The sequence below is a fragment of the Struthio camelus genome, chromosome 19, assembly GCF_040807025.1.
Source record: "Struthio camelus isolate bStrCam1 chromosome 19, bStrCam1.hap1, whole genome shotgun sequence".
NCBI lineage: Eukaryota > Metazoa > Chordata > Aves > Struthioniformes > Struthionidae > Struthio > Struthio camelus.
In genome coordinates, this window is record NC_090960.1 from 1495718 (window position 1) to 1512409 (window position 16692).

General features: G+C 51.4%; 1 protein-coding gene across 5 annotated transcripts in view; it reads right to left on the bottom strand.

The window, feature by feature from the left end:
- The window catches only part of SLC38A10 (solute carrier family 38 member 10), a 40458-nt gene that overhangs the window by 6359 nt on the left and 17407 nt on the right, over nucleotides 1–16692 (bottom strand). For 3 of the 5 annotated variants that reach the window (XM_068913229.1, XM_068913228.1, XM_009680582.2), the window contains exons 10-14: nucleotides 16542–16648; nucleotides 9353–9506; nucleotides 2210–2380; nucleotides 1426–1905; nucleotides 727–849 (exon numbers count right to left, since the gene is read on the bottom strand). In XM_068913229.1, coding sequence (XP_068769330.1) covers nucleotides 727–849; nucleotides 1426–1905; nucleotides 2210–2380; nucleotides 9353–9506; nucleotides 16542–16648 — 1035 coding nt within the window. The remainder of the gene's footprint in view (nucleotides 1–726; nucleotides 850–1425; nucleotides 1906–2209; nucleotides 2381–9352; nucleotides 9507–16541; nucleotides 16649–16692) is intronic. The other 2 variants (XM_068913231.1, XM_068913230.1) reach the window with 1 other exon arrangement.

Consider the following 16692-nt stretch of genomic DNA (forward strand, 5'->3'; position numbering starts at 1 on the left):
TAACAGCCAAGGGACCCCCACCGCGCACAGGCCACAGCCAAGGGACCCCCACCGCGCACAGGCCACGAATCCCCAAGCTCTGGGTCCAACCCCTCGCATCCTAGCGAGGCAGAGGTTGAAAGCAATGCGCTCAGCCTGAGGAGGGGCCAACCACAGAGTAACAGCACCACCAGGGAAACGCCTCGGGGGAAGGAAAAGGTGCAGGCAGGGCTTCAAGGCCACTCCTCTGCACAGCTACGCGCCCCGGGTCTCCCCATGCACTGCAGCCTGCTTCAGGCCCCCATGCCAAAGGCCCCAAGGCTGTTGGATGATGCCCACCCACGTTCCCACAGAGGAGCACCATGCTGCTGGGTCCCCCTTTTGCATAAGCCAGACAGTTTCACTCCAGTTGTGCTCTCATTGACTCAGCGCTGCCTGCACTTGGGAACTGGGGAGAAGACAGGCCCAGATTCCAGCGTGACTCACGTCCTCGAGCAGGCCTTGCCAAGGACTTCACTTTGGAACATGCCAGCCTCTGCCGGAGGCGTTAGCCCGCTGGAGACAGGCACTAATTGCTGCCGTCGCGGAGGTGACTATGGCCTAAAGCTATGTGCTCACAAGAGCCAAGAAGAACAGCGCTGACTGGCACGTTCCTCCTGCAGAGAGAAATCCTGCACTTATACCTCAGGCTCCTAGAGGGAGCTCAGCGCTCTCCCCTCCCTGCACCCCGCAAGGATTTGCACTCACCCTCCAGCTTTTTCTCTGCATTCTCCTGTTGCTTTTCCTCAGTATTTCTGATCTCTCTCTGCTCCAGCTGTTGGGCCTGAGCTAGAGCTGCTCTGTCTGGTGGGGGCAGCTCCTGCTTTTCACCTGTGGACGAACAGACCAACAGACCTTTGCAGTTGATAAGGACGTTCCAGCAGCAGATGTTCTCTAAAATGACTCCACACCGTGTTGTCCCTCCCTGCCTAAGCCAGCACAGTTTATATTCAACCTGATGACTGCAAGGGAAGTAATAAAAAAAAATATTTAACAATCTTATAGACTCATGGCAGTGAGCCAGCGCTAACTACCTTAGCCAATTAAAATGCAAGAACTGTTCTAACTAGCTTTTAGATGGGCACTTAGCAATGTGTTACCTGTCAAGATCTCCCAGCTCTGTGTCCCCAGTGAGTTCGGAGACACACAGGAACAGCATGGCACCTGACATTTAGTAGGCTAGCAAACAACTGTTTGACAGATATTATAGTAGCTGTCAAAGCCACCAGATTCCTCCTTTTCCCCAACAGCTGCTGAAGGGGCTGTGCATACTCACACGCTAATCTTGTGAATCTGAAAGGAATCACTGGGACGTAGGTAGAAATAACCAAATCGTCCAGTCGCCGGGGGGAGATTACAGGACAAGAGGAGAATTTGTACCGATGAGCCACAGCGGAGGGAGCTTACCAGGGTCAGCTTCCTTCTCTACGGCCTTCGCAGCCTCCTCTGCTTTCCTGGGTAGCTGGAGGTTTGATTTCTCCTCGTCACGTGCAGCCTCAGCTTTCTTCTCATCGTCCAGCATGGCAGCTTGTGCTTTGGCTTCCAACGCTCGTTTGTCTGGCTCCAGATCTTTGTATGGCGGCCTGCCATCCTGCTGCACGTTCACCTCCAGGACGTTCTTCGGATTCTTAACAGGCTTGTCAGTCCCTCCCCGCAGTTGGTTCTCAGCAATCGCTTCCATCCCTTGTTTCAGGCCAAGCGCCTCTTTCTGGGGATTCAGCTCGGCTGGCTCTTCCACTGCTGGCTTGAGCAGATTATCGTTGGCTTCTCCGAGCGCAAGCTTGTTCTCATCAGATTCCTCCCGCTCCCGCCCCATGTCCACAATCACTTCGTCATGCGGGACGGGCGGCTCATGGCGATGCGCTTCTCCCACAGGCAAGGCAATCCCTAGGGTAGATGTCAGAGAGCATTAGGGGGGCTTGTTATTGATGTGGGAAAATAACATCCAGCAGGTTCACAGCATACGTGGCACCCAACTACCTACTGCCCTTTTTCAGCTGCCTCCACTTGCTTCCTCAACAAGAGGCCACATTCCTAACAAGCCTCAAGAGCAGCAAACAATAAATCATCTTCAGTCTACAAGGTAAACAGCAGAGATCAGGATCTTTACTTGAAATAATGCTATAGGCCACTCTTTAACATACGTCTCCCAACTCCAAAGCTGACACCCTTTCCCCAGACGCCTTTTTACCTTGATCAGGCCGGTCAAGCTGTACTTGTTCCTGTAGCTTTTCTCCCTCTTCATCTCTCTCGGGTACCTCCATGGGCACCTTGATCTGTGGCTGTTCCATCTCTTCCTTCTCATCCAGTAGCTTTGGTTTATCACGGTCATCCTCTGCCTCCTCTACCACTGGGTTCTGGTCTGCAAATGCAGGACAGTTAATTGAATGAGGTCACGCACGGCTGCACTGTCAATCCACCAACAGGATCAAGGCAATTTCTTTGCCTGCCACAACACTGTTTCTCCAACATAAGCCTAGCAGCTATTTTTCTTCCAGTGTTAGTATTTAGAGGTTGAGGGTTTTTGTTCTGGGGTTGGTCTGTTTGTTTTCCTAACAGTCCCTTTTTATGAAGCTACATAACATGCAAGCCAATGCCTTTTAGCTAGTCGGGCATCGGGAGGGAGCCGCGTGCCGCTGCAAGCCCATGCCACCAGATGGTAGCATCGACCCGGGCTCCCCTGCTCACAGGACACGGAAGCAAGGAGAACAAGCAAGGCCAGGGCCCAGGGCCCAGCAGCAGCTGCCATGGCCACCCAGAGCACCCCACTCTCCTCCCTGCTCCCACCTGCCCTAGGCAAAAGTGGTTCGATGCCTTTTCTTTTTTTTCCCCTTTTTGTGCAAGGGCACTTGCTTTTGAATTATGAAACGAGCCAGGGAGGGAAGAGAGCTGCACGACCCCAGAGAAGGCATCAAGTTTTCCGGAGAGCAATTAAATGACCATCAGAACAAACTCCCGAGTGACCTGGGGGACTCTCTTGATCTCTTACTTAAGAAATAGGGTGTTTCTGGAAGACGCATCTCAGTCAAACAAGTACAGGAGTAACCATGAGGAATGCGTGGAGTGTTACGTGAAATCAGACAACAGGCTCTTCTGGCCTTAGAGACTAAGAGAGCAGATGAAGGAAGACCTATACAGCACACACACGTAGCAAACTCTTCCTTAGCAGAAAAGCAGTATAGGAAATCTAATTGTTTCCCAGCACTGAGGTTGCACTGCAGATTGTTTTCCATCCAACAAACTAAAAAAATGTATCTTCTCTAACAAAAAAAATTCCCAACTCTTCCCCCCCGTTTGCCCTCCCCCAAGTGATTTCCTTTGGGGAATTAATTCTATAAACATCTTTCAATTTTCTCCTCCCCCTCTGCAGGGCTGGTGCGATTTATTACAAGATGAACTCATGGGAAAGAAGAGATTGCCACAACTTCAGCTGCGTGGGCCTTACCCAAGTTGGGAAAAAAAAGAGAACAAAATCCCAGCCCAGAGGGAGACGTGCCAGAACTACCCAGCACTTGTCCAGGAACCTGGAATCTTTGGCCTAGAGCACTGCACCCAGTTGCGAAGGGACACGCACTGGGGCTGGCTGGTTTTCAAAGTTTCTTTGGTTCAGTATTGAAGACAGGAAGGGAAAAGGACCTGGATTTTCTGAGAAATTCTCGTCTAGTGCCCAAGGGTCTCCTTCCACTGAGGGACTTCACAGAGTTCAGCAAGTCAAGGCAGGACGCTCCTCCTTTCAGGAAAAAAACGAATGCAAGAACCAGTGCCCACTCCTGGACGGAGGGCCTGGGAAGCAGGACGCTGAGGCGTGGGGAGGGGAGGTGCTCTGCGTTTCTTTTACGGATGTTCCCAGCTAAATTTTGGCCTCACAGCAACTATGCATTTACTCTATTGGAAGAAAGTTTTCATTAATCGGTTCATGAACCAGGGAGATTGTTGCATTCAGAGAAGGCTGCATCTCATCTGAAACATCTCACCTGAAACAAGGGGGTTTAGAGAACTGCAATACAGTCATAGCTGACCTCCGGTCCAGAAAGAAATTACGACCAGAGTTAGCCATAAAGCAAGATGATGTTGAAGAGCAAAAAAACAGGGAGGAAGCTTTCCATGCAAACCAGAAAACAGAAGCCAGAAACAGAAACATCTCTGCCTTTCATAGCCGCAGTCTAGTCAGATAACCTAGCCAAACAGGCGCAGAACTGTCCAACACACCGCAGCAGGTGAAACCACCAGTGTGTCCAGGATACAACTAAGTCTTCGGGGGAGGCCCTGTTCGCAGAATGGTTGAGGTTGACAGGGACTTCTGGAGATCATCTAGTCCAACCCCCTTGCTCAAGCAGGGTCACCTAGAGCATGTTGCACAGGATTGTGTCCACACGGCTTTTGAATATCTCCAAGGATGGAGATTCCACCACCTCTCTGTTGCTGCAAGAAGCGTCGATCATAAATCGAGAGATGGCTTGCATGTTCCGCATTTTGAAAACAATGTGAGAAAAGATAAAAACAAAAACAAAACAAAAACAAAAATAAAAGTCTTCACACCATAATAAGACAAAGTTGCCTCTAAGCCGTCATTTGCTCAGCAGGAAACAAAATTAAGTTCATCATCAGGGCGTGAATTAACGGCTTCTCACGCTGCATGGAAATCTATAAGGGGCTATATGTGGTTTGCAGAGAACAATTTTGCTCAGGATGTGTAATAATCACTCTAACTGTCTAGTCGCCCTTCAGGTCCCTTTGGAGAGCGTTACAGTAATGCTGTGCCTCTTAATGTTTTATGAGTGGCGTTGGACTTTACAGGCAAAGGCTGAGAGGCTATAAAAGCTTCTTGGCTTACAACAACAAAATCTCAGCGTTAGGCACCAAGGAGGGCTTTCTTTGCCTTATGAGGAAGTCCAGACCCTCGCTGCTAGCAGGTCCCTCTGAACCGCCCCAGCTTACGATCCTCTTTAGCAGCTCTGCTCACATTTACACGCAGAGAAGCGAAGGGAGTTGGTGGGAGAAAGCCAAGGCTTGCTGCAACTGATTTGTGTGTGTGCGTGTGCGCGCGTTTGTGTTGTGGTTTGCCAACAGCCTCTCTAGGCTGCAATAAAATTTCATGATTAGCAACCTAAAAGCTTCCCTTCCCCCTGCTCCTGGTTCAGATAGTAGCAATGGTCCCAGAAAGACATTAAATCCCTCCTCACATGGTTTTCATATCGCTCTTGTCCACCGCAGTAACGACCGTAGCCGAAACCTGCGCCTACGCATCCTGCTCTTTGGGAAGCAATAGTGAGACCGGCCCCGCCGCGCTCGCGCTCCTCCTGGGCGGACGGGGATCGGGCGACGGGAGCAGCAGCGTCCAGGGAGCCGCACACGGAGGACGGGGCGCAGGGAACTCTCTGCCCGCTGACAGAAAACCCAGTTTCTGTCCTTCCCCCGGCCCAGACCTCGTGTCACGTCCGCTCCTTCTCGGCACCGCTCTCTTCTAGAGGGTGCGACCCCCTCCAGCACCCGGCCTCAACTCCCTGCCGTCCCCGCGTCCTGCAAGCCGTCCCGAGCCACCGCGGGGCCGGAGCGCTCCGCCGCGCCGGGCACGCGGAGCCCTGGCACGGGGAGGCTGCCAGACATTTACGTTTTCCAGATTAGGGTCAAAGTTAGACAATTCTACAATCCGTTTGTGGTGCGCAGCGAAGGAGGGGGAGCTCGGGGAGACACGGCCCGCCCTGCAGCCTGCCCGACGACCCCAGCGCCTCCTTGGCGGCCGAGCGACGCTGGCCGCAGGCCGCGGGGCAGGACCTCTGCCCACCCGCGCCGGAGCATCCGCCGAGGGCCGACAAGGGCCATCGAGTTCAGCTGACGGGATCAACTCGTTCCGGTGCCCAGACTCGCTTACATCGCTCCAGCACAGCGCAGTGAGGCAACCCCGCTTCGTACGATCCGCAAAAGCGGCATCCTGCTACGGGAGCCAAAGGAAAGGTGGAGACAGAGGGATCGGGGCAAACGGCTGCTCTGGAAGGCAGCGGGCGCCCAAAGCCGCTGCAGCACGGGCACCGCGCGGCCCCGGGCTCCCGCTCTGCCCCTCTCCAAGGACGGGCAGAAAGCCCTGCCGCCCCGCGCGCGCAGCGAGCCCCCTCCTCCCCCAGCGCCTGAAACGGTTACAGATTTCACAAGGTTATCGAATGGCATCACTGAAATTAGTTCACAGTTGTCTCCTGACGCACCAGCAGTAAAAACGAACCCAAATTACAAGAGGCTGATAGTTCCTTTTCTGTGTCACAGGCACTATTAAAAGCTCTCTCTCACAAAGCACCAGGGAGAGCTGTAGCGGAGTCAAGCTGTTCCTACAGCTATTAGGAACTGTGTATAATCCACGTTTCACACATGTTTGGGGCTGCTCTGGCTAATAACACAGCCGTCTCGGCTGGCGGGGGCGCAAGCTGGACGCGAGCGGGTTTCGTTGGGGCAGACACACGCGGGCCACGGGGCAGCGCCCTGCCCGCCGCCGGAGCCAAGCGCAGATCCCAGCTTTGCCCTCGTCCCTAAAGAGCGAGACGACAAAGGGCAGGGGGTGAGCAAAGGGGAGCGCGGCCGGCCGGCCCGCGCGGCCGCAGCGGCGCTGGGGAAAGGGCGCTCTTGCATAACGAGCGTGAATCAGGTCTTTGTTACGAGAGATTGCACAACGCGAGAGGAGGAAAATGAAGCAGCTACGATCAAGTAAGGAGCTGAAAAATATTACAAAATCCTAATCCACCCCATGAGACCCTCTAGGGTGCTTTCAAATACAGAGAGAAATTGCCTAATTAGCTTTTTTTTTTTTTTTAAATGGATAATTGCCTTCATGAGCTTTCACAGGCAGCTTAGCAACCTTTTAACATACGCACACACGCTGTAAGGAACAGCCGAACGCTTCTGAAAGGGGTTTTATACCTTTCCCGAAGAGCTGCTGACAGTAAACCTCAAGCAATACAGGCAGGGGCTGTAATGGGCACTTGGGTGTCGTTAGTAAAAACACTATTCAGAGTTTGCTGGTCAATACGTGTTCACATAAAAGGGCAATGTTCTAATATTCATAATCCCCGGGCCCACAGGGCAGGGTTTTAATGAAAGTCTGTACAGTTCTGGTCTCCGCAACATCAAAGAGACCAATAAAACTCCTCTCACATGCTGACAGGCCGAAGTCAGACGGTGAACGTAAAACGGGAAAAGGCCCCGCGCAGCCCCAGGTTCGCCTCGGCGGCGCGGCCGGGGCCGGGGCGCACGCGCAGGCACGCCGCCGTCCCCGGGAGCGCGCCCCAAGAGCGGCCACGTGTTTCTGCTAAAGCCTTGCGCGAGGAACAAGAACCAGATGTGGGCTGCCGAGGGCACCCAGGTGATGCAGGGCAGCCCCGCATCCTGCGCGCCCTGAATGACAGGATGCAGCTGCCGCGGTGTTTTCCCCGGCCCCCGGCTCGTACCTTTGCAAAACAAGGCCGGGGCGGACGAGGCGGGGGGAGCCGCGGAGGGAAGAAGGGCACCATTTACCGCCTCTCATTGCTAGTCAAGCCGACATCCTGCAGAGACGCAGCGAGGCACGGCTCCAGGAGCGGCGCGGCAGCGGGGCCGCGGCTCTCCTGGGGCAGCGCTCGCTCGCAGAGCACACGGCGTCCTGCCGGCCGCGGCTCCCTCGGCACCGGCCGCGGCTCGGGCTCATTGTTCCACTTCCTCTCCCCGGCTCGTTCTCACCCTGCTCCATCCCACTTCCTCCTCCCACAGGATGAGGCTTCCGAGCCAGGCTCCGCTTCCCAGGGAAGAGCGGCCCCCCAGCCGGCCCCGGCGCTCGCCTCCCCGCGCGCCGGCCCGGCACGAAACAAACCGAGGGCCGTTGGGAAGGAAGCGGAGATTTGACCGGGAACACACTTGTTAGTGTGCCTGGAGCTGCGCAGCTCGTCCCTGGGAAGTTTACGAACCAAGAGTACTAAAAACGCCTTCCTCCTAGGTAGGATTATTTAATCCAGCATCAAGTACCACGCAATAAGGGCTAATGCTGACAAGCTCCAAACACATGCAGTGGGTACGCCAGGGCAACTTAAGATTCGCTGTGCTCCGTGACGATTAAACGCAGGCTTCCTGCTCTGCCTCCCCGGTTCACGCGGAGAAGGGGAGAAGAGATTTAGCAAACTCCAGCGGACACAGTCTTTTATGGGACTTTTTTTATTTTCCCAGTCACAAGAACACGTGTCATTAGCAACCCCTCCTGAAACGAGCAGCTGTTCTCTGGCCATTACTGCTCCAAAATTAACCAAGACGGAAGAATTCAATTGCATCCCTCCTCCCGGCCCTGCTGAGTGTGCATGATTAAGGGATTGAGAGCATCTTTTGCTAAGAGTTCACGGGCATCTCAGCGCCTGAGAAGGCACGCGCGCCTTGGATGAACCGTTAGCGTGAACGCATAAAACCCCACCGTCAGGGACAGCGCAACCCAGGAGTGAATGTTATCGGAGGCAGCACCGGTGTCTCGGAGACACTCAAATCTGTTCAGCAGGAACATAGCCAACAACCAGGAGGGAGGATAATCTCCAGAAGAGGCAGCCCTTTTCTCGCTTCCGTTCTCAATCTCTGCGAGGATATTTCAAGGCCCCCGAAGAACAAAAAACCCGAGCAGAACCAAACAAAAATAAAATAAAGAAACAGGACACAGCCACAGATGAGGGGCAGCACAGGGTCACACGACACCTGCTAGCGATGGCCTTGCAAGGCAAGCCTGCAGCTGGGGAAGGGAGGGTTCGGCCGTAATTCTATCAACGGCCACAGTAAACAAATAATAAATAACGTGAACCAGTAAACAAAGCTGAGGCATAATCACAGGCTTTGTCAGAGCTAAAACCGAATCCAAATTTATATCCTCACAACCAAAAAAAAGTCAGTGCCCATAAATTTACATACCTTTGAGTGCAATGAATGGCTTGTTATTGGAACCATGGACAATGCGCTGGCAGAAACAGTGAAAGCAGCCCTGTTTGGCTCCTTGCACCCTTCATACAGGTGGCCAGCCCAGAGCTATCTCTGGGCTGCGCCCACAGAGATGCTTTCATTACCCCGTACGGGTAGTTCTGTGCTCTGTCACTAGATGGGGGCGCCGGCTTCCCCCATTAGGCCCTCCTTTTCTGAAAGGACAGCCTCCCAAAGGGTATCCTCCGAACTCCCATCAGGCATTTCCAGAAGGCAAAACTGCACCTTTTCTTGGAAAAAGTTTCTAGGATGCTCTAAAGATGCACAGAGATGCCTGGAAACAACTCTGCTTCCACCACAGGGTTGTTTTCCCCAGAGATGGAGCTGGGGAGAAGGGCCGGTAGACACGACTCAGGCACACACATACCTGGGATTTTGACAGAATCTTGGTCAATCCTGGTCTCCTCCGCTTCAAGGTGCTCCAAGCCCACTGCTTCTGCCTTCACAGGGGTGTCCTCCGTTGCAGACAAGGTGGTGTACGTACTAATAACCAGTATTCCCAGGCCAATCCACAGTATAATCTGCACAGTGTGTCAGAGCTTCAGTTAACACAGTAAAACAAGTGGGACTGCGCTATATAACATTCTTCATGCAAACAGTATCTCCAAACAATTCAAAGCCCAGTGCAATCACAGATGTCAATAAGTGAGAGAAGAGGAGAGAATTTTAAGAAGCAAAAAGGAAAGAACAGTAGCTTTTGGCTGAGGTTTGTATTTGGATGTAGATACAAGCAAGTGATAGTTTCAGATGCTGGAAGCTGTTGAAAAGACGACTCCTGTATCAGAAGGGCTCAGAAGCAAGTGGGCAAGGTATAAGAACAGTAAAATGCATCTGGTGGACGAGAGTCCAGCTGCAGAGACTCATTCCCTGGTATTTTCAGCAGCTACATTAGAACACCAGGAAATCAGATCTGGCTGAGAACAGCAGACGGACCTGTTTACAACCTAGACACGTTTCTAGTGAATTGTTTAAAAATTCTTATTTTTGAGAACAAGAATAAGACCTTCACAAAGTCCTGGTGGCTAGTGCTCAAGAAGCTGATAAGAAGCAACTCGCTGATTTCCAGAGAGCGGAGACCAAACAGAAGAAAAAAAAAGCAAGCTAGAATCTGGATCCTGAGAAGGGACGAACTCTCTGAAGTTCTCTAACTCAGAAAGGAGAACACCACCACCAAAAGGCAAATTTCTACAGCTAATTTTATCACTGTGAAAAGATAGAAATCACAGGGTCTAATTCCACATGAGCCATAAGAATAAGAAACTCTACACCTTTGATTAAAAAAAAAGATCTCTGGGAGTGCTGGCAATGCATGAGATAACGCAAGAAGGACAAGCAAGAAGATGCGCAACAGCAATATGGACATAGGAACGTTCGCCTGTTCGTGCAGCAGAGCTGCCAAAAGCCTGTCTCCTGCTTCAAATGAAAGCGGTACCAGTTCAAAGAGCTGAGTGGATGGCTTGCTGGCTGACAACACTGACTGGTAAGATTTAATTAAACTCCAATATATTATTTTTACCTAGTTAATCATGGCAATTGTCACGGTAAGGGCTTCTCATGGAACCTGGTCTGCATGTCAATGAGTCTACAGTGCTATGCATGACTGGCAGGAGAAACTCTGCAATAGTCTGCGCTAAAGGTAGCGGGCAAAATGCACCCTCCACTAGAAACTCAGGTCTCGCCACAAACCCCTCCTCACAAAGGTGCACAAGACCATGAAAGCAAGAGGAACAATCACATGCAAAACAAAACGCCTCTGCAATGCTGATGAATTAAAAGTTTCCTGCAAACCGGTGTTTATTATGCAGGAATTTCTTTTCCTTTAAGTACATTCTGCTCTGCAGTGTTAAGGATCTGGCTCAGTTCTGCTGCTCTGCATATGGGAGCAAAGACTCCAAGGCAGCGCTGCAAACTGCATCTTCTCTTTATTTGCAACCAGCAGCCACCCGGTGCGACCACACTGCTGCGTCTTCTCTCTTGCTTTTTGCCAATTTCCATCTCCACCCCTGCTGTGTGCGTGCTGACTGCAGGCTCGCCGGGGGGAGCACACTGCTTTTTTCACCACATGCCTAACAAGAACAACTTGCTATGCATGCTTCACAAGTCAATCATATAAAAGTCTCTATCTGCAAAAGAAACCTACTACTTCGGTGTATGATCTTGTTACTGCCCAGTAAAAATCAACCAACAAGCTGCCTGCCCCTTTTGGAGAGAGCTACAGTACCCCGGGAGCACACAGCAATTCTGACTCGGGTTGTGATTACCAGGAGCTCGTGAGAGGACCGTGTCCCGTGGGACTACACGCTCTCCCCTTTTCCTCCAGAATCCTTATCCTGCAACACGGAAGCCACAATTAACACAAAACGCAACAAAAGGGTGCAACTCGGTGTGAGGAAAAAACAGGAATGGCTGCTGGGGACCGTTCCCATAACCGGAGGCTGCCGTGGGCTGCAGGAAGGGAAAGACGGGAAACCAAGGGGAGCACTGAAACTGACTGGGAAGGTTTAAATGTTGGCATCCCCAAAGCTAACGTTTTGCTCTCCCTCTTCCATTGTGCTGAGAGAGAAAGACGCCCAGAAACACAGGTCAGCGTGGTCAGAGCCACGGGCCCAGGAGACCCCATTCTCAGCATACCTCTGCAGACAGGAAGACGCCCTCAGAAGGAAAACGTTGGCGGGATGCAAAGCGGCTCTGGACAAGACTAGCAGCATGGTCAGGGAGCAGAGGCCAGATCTTAGAGATGTTGTAAAGGAAACAAAAGTAAAAGCTGGTCCCTGCCTTGCTGTGTGGGTGCACAAAGAGCAGATATCCTGCCATCCTGCTCAGGCCAAAAGCAGAGTCAGCAGGTCTTTGCCACTTCTGCCCTCAGCTTGGAGCTTGTCCGCTTCCTTTCCTCATACAATCTGAAGTCCCAGCAGAAATGCATTTTGTGACTAGAAGGCTGTGCTAGCGTCTTCCAGAAGCAACAGCAGAGAGGAAGAGCATTTCCACAAAGAGAATCTACTCTGGTGTCGCAGGAAGAAGGAGCCACGTGGGAGAAAAGGGAACTGTAGGAAACAGCTGAAAATATGAAGTGTTTTAAAAGGATTTTCGTTGTTTCTTACCTAATTCTTAGTGGGGAACCACATAACTGAATGCCTTGGATTCAAAACCCCTCTGATTGTTTAACATTTGGAGTTCATCTGTGAGCTTCTCAGAGCGGTGGGTAAGCACACACACAGCGTTCAGAGACAGGCTGGGCTGTCCGTGAACCAACAGTCTTCCCTAACCTTCAGCTCCACCCCATCAACACGCCCCATCCTCACTTACCCCGGAGCGACTGCAGACTGGAATAAAGAGGTCCACGATTTGGCCGAATTCCACAGAGATATTTACAACATGCAAAAACAGGCAGTTTGTACTCGAGGGGCTACCAAGGCTAATCTCCAGCAATCAAAGGAACAGGAATGCAGGCTGCAAGGACTAGGTGGCTCAAGAAACCGAACCCAGGCAGAGGAAGCACCTACCCCCAAGCAACGCCGCTGAAGAGTAGAGAACCCAGAGCAAAAGGAGGGGTAACACCGTGGAGCAGTTACAAGCAGTTAGGGCCTGCTTGCAACGGTCACACCAAATCAAGGCAGTGTCTGGTCTCTAGTAGCGACAGCAGGTTTGGCACCGCTGCCTTAAAGCTGCCTCTTGCCTTCATCCATGAGCCACGCTCTCCCAAACTTTTCCAGAGGGTTTTGTTTTTGTTTTGTTCTTAACCGATTCATCAGAACAGTTTCAAGTCAGGATGCCCTGAAAGGGTTGATTTTTAATTACTATTTTTTATCATTATTAAAGGCCCCACATTTGTAGGTGGGGGCCATTAAGAGACTGAGGCCTGCAGTCAGCTAGCCCAGGGAGCAGAAATGACCTCACTGAAATTAAAATATATATATTTTATATATATATATGCACATAGCCACTTAACGCCCTTCTTCAACTTACTGCAGTGTTGTGAGACAAGGTCTCAGTGACAGCAGTTCAGCAAGAATACAGGAATTTCATCTACTCCTACATCGCTGCTGGGTTGCAGAGGGGCTGCTCCAGCAGGGCAGCAGAGAGAGAGATCCCTGGGTGGATGCCTTCACACACACAAGGCAGCAACGTGAAAGCAAAGGCCATATTCATGCTGAAAGTCAACTCACTATATTGGAAGACTCCTGCTGGCATCGGCAAGGCCTGTCAGGAGCACAGCTCAGGGCTGCATTGGGTCCCCATCCTAGCAGGGAACCTCAAAAGAGCTTTTTTGTCCTCCATTCTGCAACGTCTTGAACTGCGCAGTGTTTGCTGAGCCAGGCAGACTGCAACGAAGCTGCCTAAACAGGAAGAGTCTCCCCCATACCTCTGAACAGCCAACACACTGAGAGCAGAGAGCGCCTTCTCCAGAGGCACCTCTTAATGTGGACATCACAGGCGTATGCGCAAACACCCCTGGCTGCAGCCTCTTCCAACGTGCAGGTCAGCAATGCAAGAGGCCTGTCTCCCAAGAGAAGCGCTCCGAGCACAGGCAGGAATTCAGAAACGGAAGTTTACACGTCCGTTTCCTCCGCTGGTTGCTCTCCCTCAGTCATCCTTCCTCCCAAAAGATAACTTGAACTTTGTACAGAAGTGTCATTAGCTCAGGCTATCCCCTCTAGCCACGCCTGAGCCATCAGCAGGAATCAAAAACTGCATTTGTCTAGAGTGACGACATCCTCTGAACTGTGTTGTTTTGGACACCAAGCAGTTTGGTGGGACAGAGTAATCACGAAGGAATGCAAGAACCCTGGTCACCCCTGGGTTTCTCTGCTGCGCTTTGACAGAGATGCTATGCTTTAAGAACTGTGGCAAGTGAAAACTTGTAGGCAGTGAAGGTGTGCTGGCCGCTGCCTGAGGAGGAGAGGGCAGAGGGGATCGCTCTTTCCATTCCTACACGAGCACCACGAGAGGGGTCATTTCCTGACCTTGAGCAGCCTCTCTGTGGCTCCTCTTCCCCAACTGGGACAACAGCAACTCCCGGCCTCCCTAGGAGGGGCCTCTCAGACAAGCTTGTGTCAACACTGGGAAGCCAACACCTTCCTGTTAGAAGTTAAACACTCTGTTTACAGACCTTAACGCGACCTTCAGCAGCGCTCTGCCAAACCGCACTCTGTCCCCCCCACTCAAGGCTCCCAGAGGGCAGCAGGATGCGGACCTGCACCTTTACAGGGACATGCTTGAGACGCTAACCACAAAAAAGGGGACCTTTTCCCCCCCCAATTCATTCACAGCTCTGCATGCCTGAATTTAAGCTTTTTAACTTCCCCTACTTGCTCTGTTACCTGATCGTCTTTCCAACATACCAAGCCTTTCAACTAAGCCACCCCCCCAGCCTAATCCAAGCGGCAATTCCCAGCCCCTGGCTGGCTGCCAGCCGTTGACTGACCAGCGGCTGTAATAATTAACAGCTCACTGGCAGAATCCAGCGCTCTCCGCTGGCCAGCAAACATCTGGGACTGCCCATATCCCTCTCCCCTTGGAATCCTCTTCGCTACTTGTAATGCGACTCCCCTATTTTTTAACCTAAGCTTGCGCCATCTTTCCAACTCTGTGAAACCAAACTTCCTATTTTGCCAGCCCCATAAGCTACCCACCACTGGGCTTTGCTCGAAGCCAGAGGTGGCTTAGTAAAGCAGCCAGCTCTCAGCAGCAGCAGCACACATGAAGAAAAACTACTGGAAGAGTCAAGACAACTTAGGCAGGCTGGAGTTGAAAATTTATAAGAGCTGAAGTTGAGAAGGCCTGTTGCTTTGGTAACAAGTTTAAGGATGATGGAGGTAGGGAGAGAGAACATACACATATACTGTTTAGACGCAGAAGCGGGGAAGAACAGCTATGCCCAGAGCTGGCCCCTTCTTCCCCATGACTGCCACTTTTCACAGGAGCATATTTTGATGGAGTAGAGTACCTGATCAAAGAAAGCAGGAAAGAAGGAGGAGACCAAAGACAGAGCTTCAGGGAAAGAATAAATGAGTCTTTCCAGAAGACCCGGGGGAGCAAGGAGAGGCTGGGCCCAGAATCCAGTTTCCAGAGTGGAGGCAGGGAGGCGTTCTGCAGCCTAGTGCATTTCTGAAGACAGGTGTGCCCTTGCTGCAATGCTTCAGAGCATCAGTCAAAGCAAGTATGCAAACTTGACAGGCGATGGATCATTCACGAGAAGGCTGGACAGCTTGCTACCAGCCCCTTGAAATGCCAGGGTAACCTGGGGGCTGATGCTTTAGATAAGCCCTTATCCTTGGTGGGGATTTCTGCAGGACAAACATCTTCCTCGCCAGTCTTGTGACCAGCATTTCAGGTCATGCATTGTGAGGGCCCCAGTGTTCAACTGCGGGCAGCTGACAGTTGCCTCTAGGCAGCCAGTCTAAGAGCTCAGCATATCTTAAGTGCAGTTTCAAGGCACTGCAGAGCAACGTTCTGGCTCAGCCGGAATAGAAAGCAATTCTTGAAAGTGCTCTTTGTTTCCCTGAAAAATCCAGGCTGGCATTCAGACTCCTGCTTAGGGTTTCAGTCAAAGAAGTTAGGACCAAAGTGTCAGAATTCAGAGTGAAAGCTGGGAAGTTGAACTATTTCCTTGTGTCAGAGAAAGCATGGGCAAAGAAAAAAAAAAATACACCCTGCTTAAAAACTTCATGTACATTTGCAAACCCACAAGTCATTAAACATAGAAAAAGCCATTAGTTCAATAGGGCCCACAAAAATGTCTTGCGCTCTCCCTGCTGATTCTGCAGTTTGCCAAAAAACTTATTCCCAGACCAGTGCTGTCGTGACTGGCAATGCTGGAACAGAGGCCTGCTAAAAGGCCCTGGATTAAGTTATTGTTAGAAAATAACAAAACATGTTAATTTCAGCTCCATAAAAACACAGTATTTGCAAAAACAGAAAGATCAAGCTTAGCAAAGAGACACTTGGTTTCAGTCCCTGAGGAGGCCAATTCAAACTGGAGCAAGAGGAAAAGCTGAATTGCTAATAGCCTCTGAACGACCCCAATTTTTAAAAAATCAATTCCTGAAGCAACACCTCTATGTGTGTGTTCCTTTTTATTGTTATTTTGGTTGAAACCAGAAAGCTGAGGGTCAGCAGCAAGAACCGCATCGCTGAGAAACCTTGTTTATTTTACCCAGCCCAGACAGGTTGAAATGTAAGGCCCGTTAAGGTTTTATATGCTGCCTGGATTTCTCATTCTGTGGATACAGAACTGAAGTCTACCCGACAGGGGGCTGGAAGCGGCGTTTTATGCATTAAATGAAAGCTTCACTTGCAGCTGGAGGGATGCGAGGTGGTGTTCTAGCACAGGGCAGGCCATGCACTGAGCCAGCACCTCCTCTTCTGCTACCTGCGTGCTCATGAGCAACGCTGCTCAGAGCGGCCGATCAACACAACTCCCACCTGTAATGGGGCAGACTGGAAGGGGAAAGGTTGGAAGAGCTGCTGAGCAGTTTCCCTGCTGCAGCCAAATTAACCAGGTTCCCAGGCTCCGCCGAGAGCTTAGGGGGATGTCAAGTAGCATGAGCACTGACCTGTGAGCAAAGGGCATTCTTGTGGATCTTCTTGTAAATAAGAGCTGGACAGATAAAACAGATGAGGCTTCCCATCGTAGCACCTGTTAGGCCCAGGACAGTTTCCACTGGCAAAGAAGAACAAGAAGTCAGCACGGTCCTCCTTCGGGGC